Source organism: Triplophysa rosa, linkage group LG13 (assembly GCF_024868665.1).
Source record: "Triplophysa rosa linkage group LG13, Trosa_1v2, whole genome shotgun sequence".
Taxonomy (NCBI): domain Eukaryota; kingdom Metazoa; phylum Chordata; class Actinopteri; order Cypriniformes; family Nemacheilidae; genus Triplophysa; species Triplophysa rosa.
In genome coordinates this window covers 2,194,218-2,212,834 of record NC_079902.1, presented here as the reverse complement: position 1 = coordinate 2,212,834, position 18,617 = coordinate 2,194,218, and the positions used below count along the sequence as shown (strand labels likewise).

The following is an 18,617-nucleotide window of genomic DNA, read 5'->3' as shown; positions in this document are numbered from 1 at the left end:
GATATTTTCTTTCGTTGCAACTTAACTTCACCTTACCCATAACTCATAACATAATTTCGTAACCCACATAATACTGCATTTTAGCTTAATTTTGTTACATATTCTAAAAATAACTACTCTTCATTAAAATAAAAATGTATAAAACAGGCAAATAATTCCGACTAGAGCAGGTAATGTGTACAATGCTGCCTCCTGTTGGTTGTTCTACGTGAAATTTTTATAAGCCCACAACACCGTCACAGAAGTGTAGGAACATCTTTAACGCTTCTTTATTCAGCGGACACATCAATCAATTACATGTACAATGAGTGAACGTCACAGTTCAATCAGCAACAAGAACATACACAGTAGCATAAAGATCGCAATCCAGCTAATACTCCATTATGTGTTAGCTCCTAAAAGGAATGAATAAAGTATGTGCACATCTGAAAGGTTTGACACATCTCTTTATTTCAGTATTTGTTATATCAGAGCCTTGTAGAATCGACACAGCATAAATAAAACGGGTTAATAAGGAGGACAGTGTACAAAACTCAAACAATTCAGAACATACTTACCTAGACCTTTCCTGGTAAAATCATAAAAAATAAAGAAAAATCAACAGGTGTCAATGCTTTAGCAGTAATATGTGTGTAATATGACACTCCTATCATGTTCACATATCAATTTTCAAAAAAAGAAGAGAAATTGTTTTTTCTGTTCATAGCATATGGAATACGTTGGCATTCATTAGGGAAAAAGAGATCCGTGGTATGTATCCGTCACCCAACTTTAGGTTATGATGAGAGAGCTAAAATAGGTCAAGCAGCGCAGCACATCACCTAACTAAAAAATAAACATCCGCGTTACAGCCCATTATAGAACAGTTACACTGATCGATGACATTTTCCTTAGCTTAAAGACTCTTCTCTATCTTTGCCTTTTAGATTATCCATTTTTCAGTAAGACCCCTTCAAATGAAAGTTTCAGGGTACTGAAGCTCTTTAGGACCAACATCAATTTATTCAAGGTATGATGGGCAGGAGGGCAGAGTCTCAGCAGAGCAGCTCTGGGCACACCGCTGTCCACTGTGGCTCATGGAAACAAAAGCTAGCTGTGATCAAAGTGATGGTGCTCACATGTAGGCTCCTTAGAGTCTCTGTGACCGACAGGTACATCGTTGAGGGGCGCGGCTGAACGGTTAAAGAGGGAGGAGCATGCAACAGTGAGCTTGGTTTAGGTGCTCTCACTGGTCTCCAGAGAGTGAATTTTGACCAGGTGGTCAGGTTTGCCTCCACTAGCGTGGCGCTCCCACATCTGCAGGTAGAGCTTCTCCAGGTCCACGGTGTACTGTTTGGTGTTGAAGAGAGGACTGCAGATGCGCTGCTTCCACACACGCGAGCGGATCTTCTTCAGGCTGTGTGGAGTGAAGAATGAATTTCAGATGTACGCTTAATAAGTCTGCTTTATGTGTTTGAGATGCCAGGTGAAATGAAAAACAGGGCTTACTATTCCATGTCTGTGCCGAGCTTGACGGCAACGTCTTCGTACTCCTGGCGGCTCGGAGCGATGAGTTCAGGGCAGCCAAGACAGGTGAGCTGGGATGCCGCTACACGTGACGCCAGCGTTTCTCCTGCGCAAGACATCAGGATATCAATACACAAACCAAATAATCTGAGTGGTGCTTGGCCTGTTTTCTATGATGGTCGGGGTGGACAAACATTGCAACCAGCAATAACAACAATAATCGTGATACTCGCTTTAACCAATGCCACCACCAACAATAAAAACTGGGATGATGCAAGTGTACCAAGAAGTGCTTTAGTGTGTGCATTTCCTGCGAGCACTCATTACCTGGCATGGTGACCATAGGGGTACCAGCCCACAGCACATCCATGCCTGTGGTGTGGCCGTTGCAGAGAGGGGTGTCCAGGCACACATCTGCCAACTGGCCACGTCTTACGTGCTCCTCTTTGGGAGCCACAGGGGAGAAGATGATGCGAGAGGTGGGCAGGCCCAGATTCTGAGCGTACTGTTGGATGTTGGGCTCGCCCACCGCTGGAAATCGCAGGAGCCACAGCACACTGTTGGGCACACGCTTCAGGATCTACACAACAGAGAACAGTGAGTGGAGCTTGCCACAAAATCTAAAGTTTCGTGCTGATCTTGTGTGTTTTTGTCACGACAATTAAGCACTCTTTGGGTGTCTCAATCAGCTCCCTTGTTCAGTAGTCATGGCACTGATCAAGAAGTCGGCCATTTTATACGCATACGCAATATACGCAAAATCCTTCCAGTCCACTAAAATGTTCGTTCCCTAAAAATTCCCACAATGTAACGCAATAATAAGGGAGCATCCATGCGCCCTATGTTTCCTTAACAGAAATCACGTGATATTTTAGGAAGCCGTTTAACCGAAACCGCCAACTCAAACGTAATGAAACGTGACATAACTTTCGAAAAGACATGTTTTTTTAAATTGTATTTTATGTATAAACGCATTGCTAGACAGGCACGGAACACAACCTACTCAACAGTTAAATGTAATAATCAACCAAATTTGTGCACGGATATGTAAGAGAATAATTAACAGTATTTGAAAAATAAAGTTGTTTTGCCGGTTGTTGATTAATACTAGCTGTGAAGTATCACAACGCGCTTACGCTGTCACCTAACAGGAAAATAAGTGAAAAGTGTCCCATGTGAAGTGAGCCAGAATCCTAACCAGTGCCTGAACCCGTGCACACGATAAACTGATTGGGGAGCTGATTGAGACACAGTCTTTGTCAAACTGTCATTACTATAAAGGATACGTACATAAAACAGATAATTCAGAGTACTCGCTGAACTGCCTTTAATTTACGTCAATTAAAATATGTAATTCAGTATAGCAGTGACAGGAATTTGAGTTCTGTAATGCCAACTGGGGGAGAAATGCTGGTTATCTTACGTTGGCCCACATCTGCAGGGTGGGAGGGTCTATTTTATAAAGCTGGTTAAAATTGCAGTACACAATGGAGTCTTCAGGAAGGCCGTACTGTGAGCGGGTAGTCACCACGATTGTTCTGAGAACCTCCTCTCCGGTCGCCGCCTTGTTGTTAATCTGTACAAAAACAGCATTGCATAAAATACTAGATTAGGTCAGTGAAGAGACAAGCATGCCCCATGTGATGGTGTCTCCCACTTCTACAAGCCGGTCACCACCTCCACCGCGTTGTGTGCCACCTACAGCAGTGGTAAAGCCCAGGTGGAAAACAGAAATGGCTATTGTGAATCCTGCCGTACTATTCTGTGTACCATACCTGCAAGGCTACAGTTCCAGATACTACAACCTCCTCCACTGTACAAATCTGAAAAACAACATTTGAAGACATTCTGACTTTGTCTACCATGATATGATCGCTTTGCCAGATCTTTGCTCAAAGTAGGGGTCAAATCAGCAGATGATCAAAGTAGGAAATTAATCTGAGAGGATTCATTTTTTCCATCACCAACCAAAGGGAAAAGAAATTTTGAATGTGAAAAGCCAGAAAGCAACAGACACAGCTACATTTCCATCAATTTGGTCACGTTAACCTACTTGATGTGACGTAATTAAGTTTGTTTTCCGGTTACAAGAAACACAAACAAGACGGTAGAAAAGAAAATGCATTTCCAAACCGAAGCTGTAAAACAAATAAAGTACTCCAGCTCGACCAGTGGAGAACAGAGCTGCGCAACACGTAAACCAGAATCATTGCTTATCCAGAATATAGACCTTAAACATGACATGAACCACACCTTAATTTGATCAATCATCCATTCCTTTCCATTGAAAAGATTGATTTATGAGAATATATTACAACAGCCTAAAACCAAAGCAAGCCAAGAAGAAACCTTATTCTGAAAGTCAATCAAACTTCAGTAACACACATGCAGTCAAAGTCGAGACGTACGCTAAGGGCCAGCAGTGGGGTGTACCTGAGTTGTGGCCAGGCCGTTGCTGACGGTAAAACCGTTGATGGTGACTTGGATCTGGCCCTGGTTGATCATGTTAATGATGGCCTCGGCAGCTGTGTTCATTGGGATGACTGGCATTGAGAGGGCACCATTACTGTCAGCCACCTCCTGGCCGTCACACTCCATCTGAAAGGGGAAATTATGAATGAACACCTTTTGCGATTAACAAATGCCATGGGATATGATGAAGAAACCGCTTCTTTGTTTACCTTCACAATTTTGACATCAGGAAGGCTTTCCAAGAAGGCTTTAACATCTATGCCATTCAGTACAATACGATTGTCGAAAATGTGTCCATTTGACTTGAAGTCGATCACTGCCTTTTTCTATTGGGCAAAAAACAATACGTTAAAAACATTTAACAACTTAGCGATTTTAGATTGAAGTTGACAAAATCTTGCCTTGAGGTGGGGGAACATGTTAGCATGATCTCCAATAAAGAAAGTGTGAGGCATGTAGGCCAGTTTCTCCGAGTACTGCTCGGCAACATCAACAGGAGACGTCTCCTTATCACTGACGATGTAGTCCATGAATGGAGCTCCACTGGTCCCAGGGTAACCAAGCCACATGGTCTGTGGCAGAAAAACGTACATTGCTAGTCTGCGACAATTAGCCTATAGATCAGTACAGCTGACGTCTATCAGTAAGAACACATACCTGAATGGGCGCTGGGCACAACGCAAACAGCTCATTGCGTGCTCCCTTAGTATAACCGTTCATGTTGACCAGGATGTGGATTCCATCTTGGTGGATCCTGTCAGCTGCTTTTCCATTACAGGGAATCTGCAGAGACAAAAAGAAAGTCAATTGGATTGAGAGTGAAGAAGATAGGGCCAGACATGTACAGAGCTGCATACTTGCCTGCGAGAGGTCGATGAAGTGGTGAGCCTCTGCCATGACTTTGACTCTAAAGTTGGTGCTGTCATCTGGGCTGAGGGCATAACAGAACACCTGAAAAACACACCAGCTTCAGCACAAGTTCTTTATTGCGCAGATCAGCCCACAAATCAAGCACAACAGACTCCTCACCTCGAACTTCTCAGAGTTGTGCATACCAGGAATGGACTGCATCAGGTGGGAAGTGGGATGATTGCCAAAATCTGAGCTAATGTAGCCTACGCGCAGACGTCCTCCGCTGGCCTTCAGGTCTTTTGGATACTCATAGGCAGGTTTGTGCAGAGCATTGATCTACAGAAAAGAACGGACACATTACATCCATGCTCACACGTTCGGGAGCCAAAACCACACAACAGCCAAGCCATCTACAGTTAAGAAATTGCACTTAAAATGTGATGTGCATTCAAATGATTTAGGTTGCTTTCCATTTCACCTTCAACAAAGACAGGAAGCACTTTGCTAATGCCACAAAATGAAGGACAGTGCTTTATAAACTGGTTAAATTAGTAGTATACACTTCATTCCTGTACAAAAGTGGTTTCAAAAGAAATTGTACAGACAGCAGTTCCAATTTACTATTAACAATCAATGTCAACTTCATTTGCCATGATTCTTTATTCGAAATACCCAAACTCCAGACAATGGGGAAATAATCCTGGTATTTACAACATTGTGATTCCATTTATGTGTTCAAATTTGGGCAAAGATTATTGCAGCTGTAAAAATCACACACAATTCGACCCATCTTTCTACTGTAAATATAAAGCACAACGGACCTGTAAACTGCCACTTCCTTACCCCAGAAAACAGAATTTCTGGCAACCAATACACACCTTATCCAGACAGAGGTTGCCATGTCTCTCTGCAATTGCCTTGCGGAAACTGTGTGACAGGGGGTACAGCATACTGTGATGGGGGTGCACAGATGGCAGGCGGTTCTTCTCCAGCTGATCGGCCACAATGCTCACCAGCTTCTTCATACGCTCATCATAGTCAGTCCAGTCACACACAATCTGATGAGAAAAATCTAATATTAAGTCATGAATATAAAGTAGAAAATACAGTGCTAGTTTTTTAAGTTATTCATGTAACTGGGACAGGGACAATGGTCAGTCAATGACTACCCCAGAATTAGTTATGAAGTCGCTGGGCAGGAAAATACTACACTCGATACATACCTACACATATAAACCGAAATCTATCAATTTAAACATACTCCCTCACTTAACACTTGGAAATGCAGTCCAGATAACACGACATAGAAAATAATATTACATCCAACTTGAAATAACCACAAAACCATTACAAAAACAAAAAATATTCAATCATCACAAGCTTTGCTTATCTTTTGGCTAATCTGGCCTTATATACTCTGCATACAGGGAGACAAATTCTTTTAAAGGTGAAAGATAATTAACAATTGTGAACATAAAATTGTCAAAAGATAAAAGTGTACTTTTTAATTATAAAATATGTATTAGATTTCTTGACAAATATTTTTGAAGCATGTTTAGAAAAAGCAATGTTAAGTATATACCTGTAGGCAGTGAGCTAAGTTACAGTAGGCATCAGGGAAGTCTGGCTTGAGTTTTAAAGCAGTGCGATAAGACGCGATCGCCTCAGGAATATTTCCAGAATCCTATAAAAATGAATTAATTAGGAAGACAAAGAACAACACATCTCTAAATGCAAAAAAAGTTGTTAGCATTTAAAAACGTGCTGTTTTTGTAACTGGGATACGGTCACACATTTAAATTCAAAGCCACGGCAGGGGAGATATTTACAGGTCTCTAAAATACCTTGTGAATGGAAGCCAAGTTACTGTGAGCATCTGCAAAAGCAGGATTGATCTGAATTGCGCGAGTGTAGCACTGCAGGGCGCCCTGAACATCCTGCATCTCTTTAAGCGTGTTGCCCATATTGGAGTAAGCATCAGCAAATGTGGGGCTGATTCTGTTTAGTGGTAAAAAACAAACACAATGAGACATCTCGGAAGAGCGTAGCTACTACGTAGCTTTTTTCCATAATAATGTAATGATTAGGGTCTACATGCCTGATGGCCTCCTTATAGTGCATAAGAGCTTCCTGAAGCTTGCCTTGCTGCTGCAGGACACTGGCAAGGTTTGAATGGGCTGCAGCAAATTCTGGAAACACCTGAACAACAAAATGTCCAAACTTAAGAGAAATGAAGTTCATCTATGGAAAATAACATTTAAATATTCGCACTTTACCTCCAGAGCTTTTCTGTAGAGCTGTACAGCGTCCTCGATGTTGCCCTGCTCACGCTTGATGTTGGCCAGGTTGTTGAGGGAGTCGGCATGGGTCGGACACAGACGCAGGGCTGTGTTGTAGCATTCCTCGGCTTCAGATACCTGATGCAAGGCATACGAGTTAGCAGAGTCAAATATGAGTCATGTCCATTGCAGAGAAAATCCAAAGTGAAATACAACTGCTGCTGACAAGACTTCATCCAGAAGGCCGTTGCCAGTTTTTTTTTTTACTAATACAACTACAAGATCACAAGACAATTGCCATTGGGTTTATTGGGAAAGGCGTTTGCCCTGAAGTTGTGTAAAGTGAAAACACTGTATTGCCTTTGAGTTTCTTACATTGCCCTTCTCCTTCAGAGCATTGGCGAGATTGCAGTAAGCATCGGGAAAGTGGGGCTGCAGCTCAATAGCACGACGATAGGTGTCAATGGCCAAGTCAATCAAACCCTGTTCATAGTACACGCAGGCCAGGTTCCCATGCACGACGGCATGGTTAGGACTCAGGCTGAGGGCACGCAGATAACTGGCGACAGCTCTGCAGAAGAGAAAAACATCCATTAGAAAGTTATATGACAATACAGCATTCTTAAAAGGAAACGAGGTGAGCCTTTACAAGATTCAAGATTCTTTGTCGTCACTATACAAGGCAAAATTAGAGCAGCTCGTACAGTGCTGTCACATTAAATACAACAAGCTTAACATCTAATTAAATACAAACACAGTCTATATAGAACTACCTAAAAGCAAAATACACAAACAAGTCAAGGCGGTAAGTGCAAATAAAGTACAAGAACGCCGTTATAGACGAGTTATTGCACGATAGGCAGTAAGTACTGCAGCATGTCAAAAACGTACCTGTCAAAGATGCGAGCCTCTTTTAGGACATTGCCCAGGTTAATGTAAGCATCCAAAAAGTTTGGATCCAGGGTCACTGCCTGTAAACCCATTAAACACGTAACCTTTATAAGCCATAGTTGGATCTATCTTATGAGCACTTGAATTTGAGCAAAGAGGTCTGCAAACCTTCTCAAAATGATGAATGGCCAGCCAGATCTCTCCCTGGGCGTTGAACACACAGCCCAGGTTACTCCAGGCCACGGCAAAGTTTGGCTGAGTTTCAATTGCCTTCAGGTAACAAGCCTTGAACAGGTTCAAAGTAAAAACCAAGAAGAGAAAGACGGAGAGGGTGGACAGAGGAGGGGGTTGTAAAAGAAAACCAAAGAGAGCAAATAAAAAAAGGAAGAAAAACAAAAAGGGCAGACAAAAGGAGAATTAGCATCTCATGTCAAAGAAAGCAAAAAGTGAGCCTACAGCATGGGCTAGCGGGCGCGAAATTCTGCCGCGCAAAGCTGCACACTTTTTCCTACGCTGCGCTGATCCAACCAACACCTACACTTCAACTTACATTCTTCAGTTACGAGCTTAAAACAACAGAGATCAACCTTCAGTTAAATGACGCATAAATAATAGGTAGGAAGTCCCGCTCCCAGATCTCAAAAAGCCGAGACAACCGTTTTACTACTCAGTCAATTCACAACCTTAAATGCAAGTGTGGCGTGCAGGTGGAGGTCCCTGTAATGCATGCGCGAAAAGCCACACGGACGGCCACTTGGCGTTGGCACGCCGTGGTCGCAGTTTGCGTCGCTTCTGTACACGCTCGCATTCGCCTGCGCAAACGCCAGCTTTGGGTGCAGAATGCAGACCTGGAGCAATAAAACTCCCCACCAGACAGGCACACGCAATACAACCCTTTACACTTTGGGGGCTTCAACTGAGATTAGATCCCACGGCCAAATTCATTTGCATTTTGAATGCTCAGTATTCCATAACAGTTGCCAATGGTGTCCTTTGCAGGGCTGGGTATCCACTTGGCGCCATGCTAGTAGGGAGAGCATGCAGGTCTGCAACCCACAAGTCTGGGAATGAGGGGAGGGGTGGGGTGTGGTTTGAGCACGCGCCGTTTGGTCGCATTTGTCGCTGCGCAGCCCTTGCGCTGCTGCAGACTCACAGCGCATCATCTGCTCAGCAGAACGCTGCAACTCCAAATAAAGGAGAAAAAATAAATCATAATCCAAATGAACCGGAAAAAAACAATCAACAAGTAAGAGTTAGAGTGTTCTTACTGTGCGTTTGTTTGCTTACAGCATCCAATCCATTTCACTTTTTAATATACTTGACATTTACGGTTTACTTTTGCTTTCATTTACTATGTCTTTATTCTTGCTTGTTTTGGTTCTTCAAAGGTAGCCACAAGACTCTCAGGCATTGGAGTAAGGTGTTTTTCTTTTGTTGGCAGTTACAAACCCGTTACCATATTTTTGGACTTTGTCTGGGGCGGGCGGCCGCAGCTGGAAGAAGAGGAGAAGACTGATGCTGCCCTAGTGTTCCTGTCCACCGGACCGCACCTACGCAGGAATAGTGTCACCCACCTGAAACCTTCTTAATAACAATATCAGTGGTGGAAAACCAAAAGAGACAAAATAAGAAAACAAGAACGTTAGTAAAAGTTTGCAATCAAGTCATTTCATATGGATATCAAAACTTGTATTGACAAAACAAAACCAAACGAGTAAAAGAGAGAGCTTTAGCAAATTACCTACAACAACCCATGCAACCTATAGGAATTACATTTTTTAGAGAAGGGGAATATGCTCATATAGGGGTCGAGAGTGAAGAAAGGCTTTGAGTTAAGATTTACAAACTGATTGGGTCTTTTTTCATTATCACGCTACATTTTTAAATACAGAAATAGGAGGGAGGCAAACTGGCTTGATCTTACCCAAATGAACTGATCACATTTATTTGGGAATGTTACTCATAATCATAACATACAATGGGGAAGAAACAGAATCGTTGCTTCTTTTATTTTTCTTCATTGTAGTATTCTTTGCTTACATGGTTTAATACATTGTTAGCTTTTTCCTGAATTCTCTCAATTCTTGACTCCTGGCCATTGGGTAAAGAGAAAAGCCTGGGGTTTAATGATTTCATAATCATCTAGAAGCCTCCACAGCTCTGAAATAAAGAGGTCATCGCTTGTGTCGCGCAGGTAATATTCTCTCTCTAATATGGTATCTGAAGCGTGCAGTGGAGTGCAGAAAGAGATCTGTCTGCCTGGCACAGCCCAGGGTGGTCGCAATGCTCGAAATGCATAAACCCTCCCGAACCCGGCTGGCATTACTATAGTGATGGGGCAAGAATGGGGCCAAATGATATATGGGTGGGATACTGCTTAATTTCACTGCGAAGCCCTTCAAGACCATCTCTCGGCTTAGCTGTCGGGTCAGGCAGACAGTTCAGAGCGCGCACACTCCACAGACCCTTGGCAAGCGCGCGGGGGTTGGGAGCGACAGAGCTGGTGGGGGGAGCCGCTGGCCCCCTCGTACTCTTCCCCACTCCGTCCCCTTGAGGCACCAAATAAGAGGGCTTCTAACCAACGAGAGGATGACTCCCTACTTAATCTCCCCAAGACCCACTGAAACTACAAATGGCCATGCTGCCTCATTGCAGTCCAGGATGATGTTTACAAGGGCTTCATTAAGAAAATCTACGGGTCAGCCAAAGGCCATTCTTCAAACACTTTGAAGAACACACAGAAAACTCTTTAGGGTTAGAAGCCATCTTATTTTTTGCACAGCAAAGATCACTAACTTATCAGTCCATTTATTTCACCAAGACCGAGCCAGCAAAATCCCTCCGAGAGACTACAGGGAAAAAAGCATGCCAAAACAGCAGCACGTGTTTTAGGATTCCCATTTGTTGAGACAGAGTAGCTCAGCCTTTCTTCCTGTGTGTGGGGGCAAGCGGTAGCTGGCTGGGCCAAGGTGAAGCAGTGTTTACACTGAGAAGCACTGGAGTGATAGAGAGCAAAAGTGGGGCTGGAAAGAGTGTATGTCTCCAGCAAATCAAAAAAGGGAAAGAACAGGAAAGGAGGGCTTCCCTTTGTAAGTAAATGACAGAGAGAGACAGAGAGAATGAGATGGGTGTATGACGTTTAGTGCAGGTACACTCTGCTGTATCTCAATGCCAGGACTTGGTCTTTACTGAATGGTAAAGTGAGAAGTAGTGGAAAGAAACAAGTAAAGATAGCACACTCTTGAAAGTGTGTAAATAAGACTTTGGTAAGGGGGGGAAACTCCCTCCCACAGGAATGGCTAGGTCTCTGACAGGGGATTATGGTCTACAGCTACAGTACAACAAAATAAACCATTACGTGTTAGGGCCGACACGTTTAAACGTACCTTTGCTTCTTCAAGGCGCCCAAGCGCTTTAAGGAGGTTACCCAAGTCGCTGCGTACACAATACAGGTCCTGTAATACGTGAAAAACAAACCTCAATAATTGGCCAGTATACTTGAGCATTAGAATTATAATTTTTACTATAACACAGTTCTTGTATATGATGTCAGATGTAGGTGTTTAAACGGCCAGCACTTAACTCCACACTCACAGGGTTGTATTGAAGGGCAGACACATATGCTTGAACTGCTCCCTCCATGTCCCCTGCCGCCACCAGGGCTGCTGCCAGGTTAATGTATCCATCGATGAAGTCTGGTTTTAGACGGAGTGCGTGACGGTAGTGCTCGATGGCCTCTTGCAGTTGTCCTCGTTCCTTGTAAACATTGCCCAGGTTGGAGTACGCCTCAGCCAGCATTGGGTTCTGCTTGATGGCCAAAGTGCTGAAGTGCGCCGACCTGCATGCCAAGAGAAGACTGATGCGTTGTAATCGAGAAATGCTGATGTGTTGTGTGGGTTAAAAAGACTTGAATTGTGTGCGTTAAGTCATCTATGCCTACGTTCCCATTCAAAGCTGCGAATTCAACATGTCTGCAAAATTGGAACACAGTAAATTTTTGCAAAAAAGAGAACCAATCGTAACCTCCTGATAAACTGGCACCAATTAACACTAAGCAAACGAAAGTATCTGCAACAAAAGCCGCTCAGGTACTTTTTCTATTAATAATATAAGAAATGACTTGCACCTTAGAGTACGCAGATGAAATGCAATAAACGCTGTCTTTCTGAGGCATGTTTTGTGTTCATTTTGAAAAACTCCTTCAAACAAAGTCTATAACAATTGTTTCAGCATAGACATTTTTACATTAACAACAAAATGGACTGAGAAAACAGTAGGGCTGCAGCTATCGATTATTTTAGTAATCGTTAACACTTAACTCTGATTACACATGAGACTAAGCGAGTATCTAGAAAACGTGAGCGTCTCTTTTATTGAAAACCCTTTCGACGCGTCTGCAGCAGGCACGTATTTTGACATGACGCGCCACACACGACGAACTAAATTCATGTTTTCCCGAGCTTCGCATTACTGCTTCCCCGGAAGAGGAGTCACGGATCGCCACTGGTGGTGTGTATAAAGGATCTCACAAAATCCTTGGTGTTTTGAGTCAGATCCGTGGGCGTGGCTTGTTGGTTTTGACTAAATCTTTGGTGTTTCAAGTCTTATGAAACCTTTACCCTAACCATTTAAACTACTATGATTGTTAAAAATGACGAAAAAACACGTTTGGGTGATGACATCAGACTCGAAACACCAAGGATTTAGTGAGAGCCGTGCATAAACGTGCGCATGAGCCCCGCCTCCAAAATGGAAAGCAGATTAGAGATGACAGAGACAGCACCAACGGCTAATGTAAATGACATTCGTTTTTATGTAAACAAACACGCATGTGAACATGACAATATATTGCAAAATATTACAATGATATTACAAGATCCTTCATTCTTTATGCTAATTTGGTACCAAAATTTTTTGTTTAATTATTGTAGAAATGACCAACTTATCATTTCGTTTAAAGATCCAGTGTGTAATTTTTGGGATGATCTATTGATAGAAATGCAATATAATATACATAGCTATTCCTTCAGGTGTATAAAGAGCTTACATAATGAAGGGTTATGTTTTTATTACCTTAGAATGAGCTATTTCTATCTACAGCCGTCATAGTGTTTTGAACGGGAGGGGGAGGGTGTGGAATGAGCGGTTGGTTGCAATTCGCAACCTTGCCGCTAGATTTCACTGACTGGACCTTTAAATCATACACTGGAGTTTAACATTTATTCATATAGTTAATATTTGTGTTTTTTATTTAAAAGTACAACACAGTTTAATGGTTCAAGCAATAGTGATTATTGTTGTAATATACTTCATTGCTATTTTACTTTAAGTGTTGTTTTTTATTTGAAATAAATAAAAAACTATCGTTATCGGTAGGTACTGACCACCTTAGTAGGGGTCGACCGATAACCGCCATGGCCGATTACCGACATCTATATTAAACATTTTTACGATTATCGAAATCGGTCATTTTCAAAAGCGATTTGCCGATAAATTTATTTATTTGTGAAACGTGCTATTTGGCTCTAATGCAGCCTCATCTGTTGTAACAAGCCACTCTCTGGCCTAGAGCAAAGCCCGCCTACCGACCATCTGATTTGCTGAGTGTCAAGAGTCCAGTCAAAGGATTGCGCTCTCACACTGAAAGCATTTGCTAGCTCGAGCTGCTTCAGTGATCGCGCATCAGTTGACGGAATAGGCATTTGCACATCAAGTCATGCCAATTCACAAATACAAACCATTTTAAAGCATCAAGTACTCGTGTGCTTTCAAAAGACGATCTTCAGACAGTGCACTCAGGCAATGCTCACGCACACGGGACACAGGCGCCACTCAAACTGCTCGCAACAAGTGTCAGATTGAGTTATTTTTGCAAATTATTATGCATAAACGTTCAGACACACACATTATAATGCCCGTCTTGGCGAGTATACACGTAAGCACATTCGGTTGTCTTCAGTGAGTAAATGTGAACAGCATCTGTAATAAGTATTTTTCCGTTATGTCTTAACGCACCGCCACTTATTTTTTATTACTGTGGAGAAAGACTTAAATACTCCAGTCATTTTGGTCATACAAATAAGACTAATACATGATTTGAAACTGTGATTGGTCTACTTTTATTTGTGTGTACTCATAATCTACTAAATGTTTTGCTTTTGTAAAAGAATGAAAATATACAGGCTGTGCTTTCAGCCGTCTGTCTCCGCGTGCATCTTTCTGAAACGCGTCATTAAAACAGACTAAAACTCTGCGAATACTCATCATAGAAACGTAACGCATATGTCTAAAGAAAGCTTGAAGTGTCTACTTTTAAATGATCAAATTAATATTAATATTAGGGATGCACCAAAATTTAAATTCTTGGCCGAAACCGAAAAAGAGGAAACCAAGGCCGAAAACCGAAACACCGAAAGAAATTATGCCAATTATTAGTACCATTGCATTTATGGCTATGACTGTGTACTAACTTTACTAAAATCAAGGCATTGCAATTGCATAAATTAATATTAAAGTTTCAAAGAATAAATCAATTACAAATTATGCAAATATTTATTTAGCACATTGCAACAATGCACAGTATAAAATAAAATTCAAACTAAAATGTTTAACTTGACCCCGCTCATGTGTACATTAAATAATAATGTACAGGCCTGCTGAAAGGTAGTAAAATTAAATGTTCTCTCATAAAAACAAAGTGCATTTAGGTCAAGTGCATTTAAAATTTTTCTCTGTAGGACTACTACAAGAAAGTGCATTCAGAACAAGTGCAACTGCTTAAAGATACAACAATATTTTCTCTGTAGGCCTTCAACATAATAGTGCATCAAAACAAAGACTGCCATAGCCCATATGTTAACTGTAGAACTTTAACAACAACAAATGCCAAGAATTGCAGGTGTGCAAAGTGGATAATAAATATTTAAACACTACACAAGCCCATTCTACTTCTTGAGGTAAAGTGGCAGGTTTTTCTTGATGAAGAGTAGCTTCTCTGCTTTATCACAGTGAAGTCTGTTCCTCTTCTCATCGAGAACATGAGCTGCTGCACTGAACAGTCTCTCGCTGTAAGTACAAGTACTTGCGTGCCATCTTTGCCAGGTCAGGAAAGCGGACGTGATTATTTCTCCAGTAGGCAAGAGGGTTATCACTTCTTGGAATGGGGACTTCAGACAGATAACCATCTAGCTGTTGAGCTTGTCATCTGCCTGACATTTGAGAAAGATTTGAGAGAGTGTATTTAAATAGGGCCAGTGCATAAATAAACATTTTATCAAATTAAAAAAATATCTAGCAGAAATATGGCTACAATCTTATAGTCACATATATAGTAGCCTAAGAACAGAATAGCCTACCTATTATTTGAGGCACTTTCTTGCAGGATTTCACTGAACATATCAGACAACGAGGGTGCATGCCCCTCATCTGATGCAGAGAGACGAGTCTTTTTTTCTGCGCTCTGATCTCCTGCGCTGTTCCGTCTCCATCTCCACACGGGTTCTCCGCATCCATCGCGGCCTGGACCATTTCTCGTGCATTTTAGTGGGCGTGCTCGGAGGCGTTTTCCTTTTCTGTGCCGCGTTCCTCATATATTCAGCGTAGCAATCGGAATGTTTGGATTTCAGGTGATAAATTAAACCCGACATGGAGAAAGTCTTTGCAGATGCACCCCATCTTGAAATTTCGGCTTTACATGTTTTGCAAATCGCTGTCCGTGGGTCTTTCTCAGATATACTGAAATACGTCCACACAGCAGACATGTTGCTTCAGACAAGCAAGTGCAGGTCGCGGTTTCTGTTTGCGTCATCACAACAATTCGGCCGTATTGTTTCGGTGATAAAAGTCTTTCGGTGGCCGAATATTCGGTGCATCCCTAATTAATATTCTCTGATTATGCATTATGTAAAGTAAAGACAGGTACAGTTTCTCCCGCATCAGCTCATTATGTGATCACATCCCAACATAATCTGCGCAAGCCCCCAAACAATAGCACGACAAAACACCAAGATTCTTTGTCAAATATGTTGATTTTACTGCGCGTTTGGACGATGTCACGCTGCACATGTGGAAAGAGGAAAGGTTTACATTCCGTTTAAAAAAAATTACCACTCCCGAGGATAAATGGTTAAATTGTAAAGAGCGACTGCATCAAGTGGAGCGCATTCTTTCTGACGAGTATCGTTTTTTTCTCTCCCTACTGATTACCATGGTGTTACTATAGTAAACGTGTAGTAACCATGGTTTTTGGGCAAAGTTTTTCATTTTTACACCAGACATACACATCGGTTCAAAATATCGGTTTTCGGTCTACTTAATCTGTAATAATCCATATCGGCCGTGAAAAACGCATATTGGACTACCCCTACACCTTAGTTTTTGTTATTGGCAAAATCCAATATCGGTCAACCTCTAGAGCACAGCATCCACTACACGTACTGTATGTCCACAGACCAGCAACGGAGCTACATGAAGAGCACAGGCAAAGCCATCCATCTCACCTGTCAAGCCTGCGACACTGAAAGTGGATAGAGGAGAGCAACAGCAAGACGCCTGTATTATCCGGCTCCTGCCTCCACAGCTGCATGCAGTGTCGCTCAGCTGCCTCAAAATCTCCTGACTGATATTCACGGTGCGCCAGTTCTGCCAAACCTTGGAAGGAAAGCATACGTTTGGTTGGTTCTGAAGCACCAACGCAACACAAAGGAAGGGGGAAACAACATGTTAGAAGAAATGGAAATGTGAAAAATAAAACCAAATTAAAAATGACAAGATCGTTATTTTTTAAGTGACATTTTATTTAGTGGAACCATGTTAAATATTTAATGTCACTGCATAAAATGATCTAAAACTAGTTTTGACGGTTCCTGAATGATGCTGTTTTTTTATACTCTGCCAAAATCCACAAAATGGATAAATAAATGAAAATATAAAACAAACTTAATTTTCAAGAAACAGCATCTAACGACTAGAAATGTTCAAATGAATGAATGGTTATAAATCATTAATAAATCAATTACTGAAATAATATTAAACAGTAAAGAATAAAGATACAGACTATATGTAAATGTAAAGGGGTGAACATGAATGAAAAACAAGATTTTCAGAGGGCTTCGGGTATGAATGAGTATGACACATAAAATAATTCACATAAAAGAGTGTGCACAGACTGCACACAACTACTAGGCCTGATTATTATCGTCTATAATACTCTAACGTTGATGTCATTTTTTTATAAACATGATCAAACTACAAGCAGCCAGCACAAACAACAGATCAATCTGAAAATTATTTTGTTCACCCAGTCAAGGTATATTTGACACACGTATGCAAAAAGTTATAACTGTAGTAAAAGTTATAAAAGTCACATAGCTACTAAACCGTAATTCAACTTCATATAGTTTATTTATAAGGCGTTTTTGTCATGGTTACCTGTGCTGTCAGCCACGTTCCCCACCGAGCTTGCCATTTCTCTTTCAATTTCTACTGACTCCTGTGCCGCGACGGACAGCGTGGCGATACAACAAAGATGTGAAATATCAAAACCACAAAATTATTCTATAATTATCGTTAGCTGATGATGTGATGCCGAAGACAACGCACGCCGAAATCTCAGCCAAGCGGCCTGCGTTCTTCCTGCTGTTGCTAGGCTAACACACTACAGACGAACGCGAACAAATTCACGTAATCTAACGCGCAAAACTATTCTAAAAACGTTTCCCTTGGCGTTACTTGCACGAGAGTGATGCATATGTGGTTTTTCTAACCTCGAGACTAGATCGTGAAATTGGACGAATTTAAGGTCGACACTTTCAACATAACGCTGTTTTTGCTAACAATGGCTTTCCAGTCGCCTCCGAAATGGCGGATGTGGCCGGGACTTCTTTTTCGAGGGGGAGTGGTGAGGAAGATGAAAAAACAGGACCATCGAACACATTGCGCACCGATTCACACAGAATATATGTGAATATGAGGCCAAATATTGACCATATAACTAGCATGTAATAGCTCATATTTAATGAGTATATGCAAGTGGGAATAAATAAGGTTAACGAATGCTATTCGTACACACTTGTGTTGTCAATATGTGCTGCCCTTCGGAAATATGTGCTGCCCTTAATGTGTTGTATCATTGCGCGAGCAGCAAATGCAGTCAGATCGCAGTCCTTTAAGTTTTTAAGGTAAGTGTTGTTTATTTCCATTTGCACAGACAGGTGGCGTTTCTCAAAGTCAGCTTTAGTCACAAAAAGTTTGCACAAACTAGACTATACAAACAAACACTTTCTAATTAAAACACACACATATATATATATAGTATTAAGTTATATATATAAGTTATATAAATTATTTATAGTAGTAAGAGTAAATAAATAATATTGCACATAATGTAAATAAGTAACATTGCATTGCACGTTGTTAACTGCATTAGTGATATTGCACTTGTTGGTTTACAGATGTGAGATGATAATGCCTCTATATTAACACAATGATATAGATATGGCCCTATATTTGTTGTTGATAAAACATTTTTAAATTTTATTCTGGCTATTATATATAGGCCTCCAGGGCACCACACAGATGTTATTAAAGAATTTGGTGGGTTTTTATCAGAACTAGTAC

At 41.4% G+C, this 18,617-nt stretch overlaps 1 protein-coding gene across 6 annotated transcripts; it reads right to left on the bottom strand.

Annotated features, from left to right (window-relative positions):
• Positions 1-428: 428 nt before the first annotated feature.
• On the bottom strand, positions 429-17,877 carry LOC130563469 (UDP-N-acetylglucosamine--peptide N-acetylglucosaminyltransferase 110 kDa subunit). Of its 6 annotated transcripts, none has more exons than XM_057348999.1 (22): positions 17,430-17,877; positions 16,499-16,679; positions 11,585-11,838; positions 11,387-11,457; positions 8,169-8,285; positions 8,001-8,080; positions 7,470-7,680; positions 7,107-7,247; positions 6,929-7,029; positions 6,675-6,828; positions 6,413-6,514; positions 5,709-5,888; positions 5,008-5,166; positions 4,840-4,929; positions 4,636-4,761; positions 4,380-4,550; positions 4,188-4,304; positions 3,940-4,104; positions 2,930-3,082; positions 1,834-2,086; positions 1,489-1,612; positions 429-1,396 (listed from the first exon to the last, which is right to left on the bottom strand). In XM_057348999.1, exons 1-22 carry the CDS (start codon positions 17,464-17,466, stop codon positions 1,216-1,218), a joined length of 3,168 nt encoding a protein of 1,055 aa, XP_057204982.1. In that variant the 5' UTR covers positions 17,467-17,877; the 3' UTR covers positions 429-1,215. The 6 variants fall into 6 exon arrangements, with proteins under 6 accessions (XP_057204982.1, XP_057204984.1, XP_057204983.1 ...); XM_057349001.1 differs by having other exon boundaries at positions 7,485-7,680; XM_057349000.1 differs by having other exon boundaries at positions 11,387-11,455; positions 11,595-11,838.
• Positions 17,878-18,617: the final 740 nt, after the last annotated feature.